The 6382-nt window shown below is 38.1% G+C and overlaps 1 protein-coding gene across 1 annotated transcript; it reads left to right on the top strand.

The window, feature by feature from the left end:
- The first annotated feature begins 697 nt into the window (after window positions 1-697).
- LOC106162665 (uncharacterized) lies at window positions 698-4292 on the top strand. Its single transcript, XM_013540016.2, has 5 exons — window positions 698-814; window positions 1015-1116; window positions 2220-2809; window positions 2988-3103; window positions 3619-4292. Exons 1-5 carry the CDS (start codon window positions 698-700, stop codon window positions 3864-3866), a joined length of 1173 nt encoding a protein of 390 aa, XP_013395470.2. The 3' UTR covers window positions 3867-4292.
- Window positions 4293-6382: the final 2090 nt, after the last annotated feature.

Below are 6382 nucleotides of genomic sequence, written 5' to 3'. Positions count from 1 at the left end.
TCTGTTTTGTCTCAGTCCGGTTAGACCATTTCAGCACAAGATTGCACAGATAAAAATTCAGCAGAATCATGTTTCCAATCAATGCGTCCAACAAATATTAGTATTATTGCAATTATGAAAATTATTTCAATTCTTTGTTATTATTGTTATTATTTTTACACTTTTCACTTTCAGTTGCCCAGCAGAATGTACTGCTTTCATTACCCCCCGAGCAGTCTACCGCCTATACACCCTGCGGCGCGTCCCCTGGGACTGGACTATACGCATTGCCCTCCAAATCCATGTAAGTATCTTAATACTCGCTTGGTAGGATGATAAACTTCTTTTCTACAAGATGTCATCAGTTTTGAATTTTTATACATAAGTACAAGGTTAGATATGATGTTAGGCTTCAAAAGAGGTAAGATAATAGTAATTCGTATGCTTATTGGAGAGCCAAACAAATGATTCAATGGGTCTTTTTTCTAAAAAAATCTCTAAACCAGCAGAATACGTGGGAAGAACTAAACCAAAAGAGAGTAATGGAGTAAAGATCGTCTCTTACTGGCACAGCAAAAACGAAAACTGCCAATACAGAAATTTCCCAAAGAGAGAAGAAAAAATATGAACAAAACGTTACGTGAAAGAGTACACAGAAAATACATTTTCGAACACAGCTTTTTTTTGAGCATCCAGAATATAACAAAACAAGTTACAAATGTTCAAATTTCGCCAATTTTCAGACGGCACATTCGGGATTCACCCAGATCTACATGACGACACTTTTGCCAGACGGAAGCAGCGACGAAATAGAACTACGTTTACTCTCCAACAGGTAGGCGAGAGAGAGAGAGAGAGAGAGAGAGATGGGTCTCATTGATATCACTGTTTGATAGAATTTCAAACGCTATCACATCTGCTAGAAAACCAGAAACTTGGATCAGATAAATGACTTAAAGCGACAAATGTGTTTTTTTTTTACAAAACAAAAATGAAAAAGATGGACCAACTTGAAATTGTATTTATCATTTTCAGCTAGAAGAACTAGAAAAGGCGTTTGCGCAGACTCACTATCCTGATGTTTTCACGCGGGAGGATTTGGCCATGAGAATAAACCTAACTGAAGCTCGAGTACAGGTACCTCTTCTTTGTACTTTGGGGTCATTTTTTATCTAAAGATACTTGAAACGAGATATAGAAATAAACATAATTTCTTACTGAAGCACAAAAAATATCCTCAGTCAGTTTACCTTTCAGTTCAGGTATACTCTCTATAATATTGTCTAAATATTTTGCATAGCCTTAGAGTTTTTCGCGTAAATTTCAAAGGGCGGTTTATTCTTTTGTAAAAAATATAACTTTTGCATAAAAAAGTTAAAATGGTGTTTGTTGCATAGTCGAATGTAATTATAAGTGCCACCCCAACTAGTTCAAACAGTTCATTTTCCCTATGTAACCGGTAGCAATTTCATGCCTCTACAGGACAAATTGAAAAGTAATAAGTTCAATATTTGAAGGAACCACCTTGTCATTTGCTCACAGACGGGTCGCTTCACTTCCCGAACAAATTAATCACCGTTGTGTAACACGTTGATGCGCATAAACGGATTATTCCGCTGATCGTTGTTAAATTATACGGTTGCGTTGTCATTTTAAATCTTACGATTGTTCTTAGCTGAAAAACAATAGCAGAGTCTTCCTTGCTCTCTGTCCGCACTTAGTTGAACAGTGTTGACTTTATCTACATTACACCAACTGATTGCGCCCGAAAAGCTTTTTACGACACCGTGCGTTGGAGGGAGTTACGGCAGGGTGCCGTAGGTGGTAGACCTTGGTGACCGTGATCGCGTGTTTTTCGTCGCCGTCAGAACTGTGATTAATATTGACAAAGCGGGTGTTTAATGGAATTTTTTGTCGGATCACTTTTAATGCAAACTTTGCTCTATGTTGAAATTTAGAAGAAATGACGTTGTGTTACATATGTCCGCTTTTAAAACTGAAAATGAAAGTCAATTCGACATTTGCACGGAAATATACATTTTTCATTTTACAACAGTGTGGATGTTAATTTTAATTTCTATTAAAATAGAAGTTGTTAGAGATAGTACCTACAGGACGGTGGAAGGTTTTTCTGAATCCTTGTATTCATTGTGTCGTCGAACCTTGCCATGCAGAAAAAATACAATAAAATTTCGAAATTGCTCATCCCACCGTTTGAATTTTTAGGCATCTTTTTACAGGTGTGGTTTCAAAATCGAAGAGCAAAATGGCGGAAGACGGAGCGATATCAGCAACAAAACAGTGCCGCGCCGACACAAGGGTCCGGTGAGGGCGATTCTCATCAAGGACAAGCGAGACCACAGAACACTTCATCTACTGAGAACGATATTCCTCATAAACAAACAGATTCAACGACCAAACCTTTGTCTGTGGCCGAAGAAGAAGACGTGATTGAAGAGGCTCTTTCGCCAGACGCCGGTGACTACCAGAAAATATCGCCCAAGGATCCGGGCAACGCTGAATCGAAAGAACAGCGTCTTATCGAATCTGAGAGCGACAACAATAGCGAACTCAGCCAGACAGATAACGAATGCAAGCCTGAAATATTCAACAAGGGAAAGAACAATCATTCTAAGCATCTTGAACACAATATGATGCCATTGCCAGATGGATTAAAGAGAGAAATGCCGCCACAGCCATACATGATGAACCCTTTGTTGCAATTATCACCCCCTGGTTTACATAACGGAGCAACACTGGCGGCGCGCCTGGAGCAGCTTGCAGCAGCCAGCAGACCCCGCCCCTACCACTTCCCTCCTCCTTTCCACGTGTAAGTTGAAAACCGCCCCGGATGTTTTCTGACAGAATCCAAAATAGGTGTAAAATAGTGTCGTGTAGTAATGCTCAAGCTTAATAGGATCCGGGTCCTAAAAAAAGTGGTATAATGTAGAACTTGCATTGATTGATTATATTTACATTATTGATGAAGAAATCGTCTGTTTTTTAAGGAACCCGTTCCAGTCTTGCTTCAACCCCACCCTTGTGGGCAGGCCGCTATTCCAGCTTCCTCCCCCTGTAACGCCTGCAGCACAGGCTGCGCCCCCAGCACACCAGGGAGTGAAAGGTAAGAGTCGACAGATAGTAGAAGTATTAATATTTAATGACAATAAAACGCATAGCAAAAACTTTTCGTCTGAAATGATTGCAGAGAACCCAAAATACATGCTTCCGAAACACCACACGCCATTTCAGCAAAGCATATTTAAGAAGGTATTTTCAATATTCGTAATTTGAGTCCATTCACGAACATTCACGCAATTATGATTTTATAGATACAAAGTTATTCACATAATATCTGATGCTTTTTCATCAAATAAAATCTCGTCAGGAATACTTGTCAAAGGCGTTGACATAAACGCAAATCTTTAGACACATAGATGCTCCAGTAACGAAACCGTAATATAAGGGAAGGATGAAAATAACTTTTCAGAACATTTCCTTACATCTCTATTTAATTTGGGGAAGTCTCGAGCTCAATCCCTCCTTGGCCCGCCACTGTGGCATCGTTTAAAATAGTATACTAGAGCAACGGTACGTGCAAATTTGAACGTTGATATCTTGCCTTGCCTTCTGCTGTAGGCGTACATGGTTTCTGCACCTGCTGTCCACCCCGTGCTTCTTCTTGTAGTAACATCCTGGTCAACCACGAACACAGGAGCTCCAGCGTGGCAGAACTACGGCGCAAGGCTCGCGAGCATTCCCACGCTCTGGCCTTGGAGGCAGTGAACGGTGGTGGCGGTGGAGCAGGAGGAAGCAGTGGCGGAACCGCTGGAGAGACTGCAGTTGGAGGAGCCGATAGGGCAGAGCTTTTCCTGCGGCTCAAATAAGCAGCCAAAAGGTGTAGAAAGTTGATACTTCATGTGAACCTTATTGGGCAAGCAATGGGCACTCAATTTTTTGGGCAAGCTATCGGCACTCCTAATTGGTGAAAATTAGATAAAAAAGTGTAGCGTTTGGCTGCTTTTATCAAATTACTTTCTCTGTGACATCCCCAGTATTATTCATCTGGAGACAAACATCGTTCTCGAACAACCAAATGTTTGAAGGTTTACATCAAAATTATTTTCTTTAAAATCATCGCTTGTATTTACAAGTTTTTATACATCTGTAACTTGAAGGACAATCTTCTGTAAGACCCGTATTACAAGGCATTTATCTACCCTTACGTGAATGCAATGCTTCCAATGTTTTCTGGCAAATGCTCGTACTTTAATCATTTTGGTTGTACATATATACCATTCAGTATTCGTTCAATAAAGAACTGTATCTGGCAGCCAGAGAGTGGCATAAGTGCTTTCATCTATTTCGTAAAAAGTGTATTCTAATATTTCCCCGATATGTTCTTATTTTACTGATTGTATAAAATTACTATTGTGCAACTATAATGATGAAGAAGGTTTGGCCAGGTTTTATATTTTCGCGTGTTTCAAGAAATTTGTCATCGGATTTTCTAGGTTTATAAAGTGAGGAATAAGAGCTTTTAGAAGTAATTTTCATTTTGTCCGTAATGCACAGAACAAAAATCCCCTAAGGTCCACGAAATTTCATGAATTGCAAAAAAGAAAGAAATGACTGTACAATATCAAATAGGAGGTAATCAAATTATTATTCAATGATGAATGAATTATTCTTAATAATTATCCGTTAAGGCCGATAATAATCGAGATAAGGCAATTACAAGGAGCGATGTGCGAGATATGATAATTGAATTATAAGCAGGGTAAATGGAACGTACGAGTTTCAAAACTCAAGGAGGCATGCAGATCTTCATATTTATAATCTTAACGTGTTCTATTTAATAACAAATAATAACCCATATATCTATTTCACGAACTGTTGCCATTAGTGTTCTAGTTTGTACTTCCAAAAAGGAAAGAAATTAAATAAAGTTCAGTACATGATTGATTCCGTGATGACAGCAGAGTGCATATGACTTCTGAAACCTTTCTTGAAATTCAAAGGTTCAATCACCTGTCTCCAAAAAAAAAAAAAAAAAAAAAAAAAAAAAAAAAAGAATAGTAATACTAATATTTTGGATATCACATAATTCACATGCCAAGTAAATTAAGAACCGTTCCAACAAACTATTTCAAAACAATGAAAGATAAAGAACCCAAATTAGAAAACTAACCGAGCTGGTCAAATAACATGTCGGCCATGTATTCTCCTCAAATGCAGATGTAGGTATATCTCGGATTAAACCTAGAATATAAGCTTACTCTTCCCTTCTATATATAAAACCGACCGCTTATTTTTATGCATCTGAAACTTCCATCGGTGCCAGTCAGTGCCAGCCTTCTGCAGCTTTACCATAATCTTTCCCATTATGCCATTGTGTCGTGATCCAAGGACAATTATTGATACAATGAACCGATAATGTTCATTTTGACTTGTGCAAATTCTCCTTACTCCATTAGGGGTCCGTTGACGAGATTACGTGGACCCTTGATCGAATTTGCTATGATTGATATTACGATATAATATTATTCCGTCCTACTCACACTTTTTTCACGCACCGGTACATTACGGGAAAGTAATCTCTTTAGGTCTTCGTCTGATCCGATTGAAAATTTATCTAAGCTGTTGATCAGGGGGAGGGATGTCCAATATTGCAATTTTTCATTGTACATGGGGTATAAGTAATTTGAAAATCGTTGTAAATCTTATTTGCCCTTCATCCTAAATCTAACCACGGCAGACCCAAGACATCAAAAATCAATTTTTATTCAATTCCACCAAGTTATGTACATTTTGACTTCTTAAATTTAACTTACACAGGCACTCCTAATCGAATCGAGTGGAATATATCTTTTGGATTAGACATTAATAGACTCAGAGGCTTGCTAAATTGTATTTTTATGCATTTGACCCACGTAATTGTGTCAATTTACCGAGCGATATTTTCAATTTCTCAATCATTAGCATGACCCTGTATACGCCAACCCAAACACAATTGAACAGGAAATATGGGAAATTACAATGGAATGGCAGTGAAATAGAAATTTATAACATTTTCATCACAACTGCTTGGCCAGAATTCGGACTGATCGCATCCAATCACGGTCATAAACCAATCAAAGATCGTCAACGATTTTCAAGCCTTGAATCACCGAGAAATTTGCGATATTGTGGTACTACTCATCGCTATCATTTGTTAATTTTATGTCCGATATTCTTTGACTAAACATGACTAATTCATAGGAGTATTATTAAATGTAAATAATTATGGATCTTCTGGTTGGAAAAAAATTGTGCAGTAAATAGGAAATCCGTGCACATTTTTCCTCAAATTTATAGAGAGCTCAGCATTTTGGGACGAAGATATCAATCTCTACAAGAAAAA

This window comes from Lingula anatina, chromosome 2 (assembly GCF_051362555.1).
Source record: "Lingula anatina isolate TDL-2025a chromosome 2, LinAna3.0, whole genome shotgun sequence".
NCBI classification, from domain to species: Eukaryota; Metazoa; Brachiopoda; class Lingulata; order Lingulida; family Lingulidae; genus Lingula; species Lingula anatina.
The sequence above is the reverse complement of the archived record's forward strand: the minus strand, read 5'-3'. Positions and strand labels throughout refer to the sequence as shown.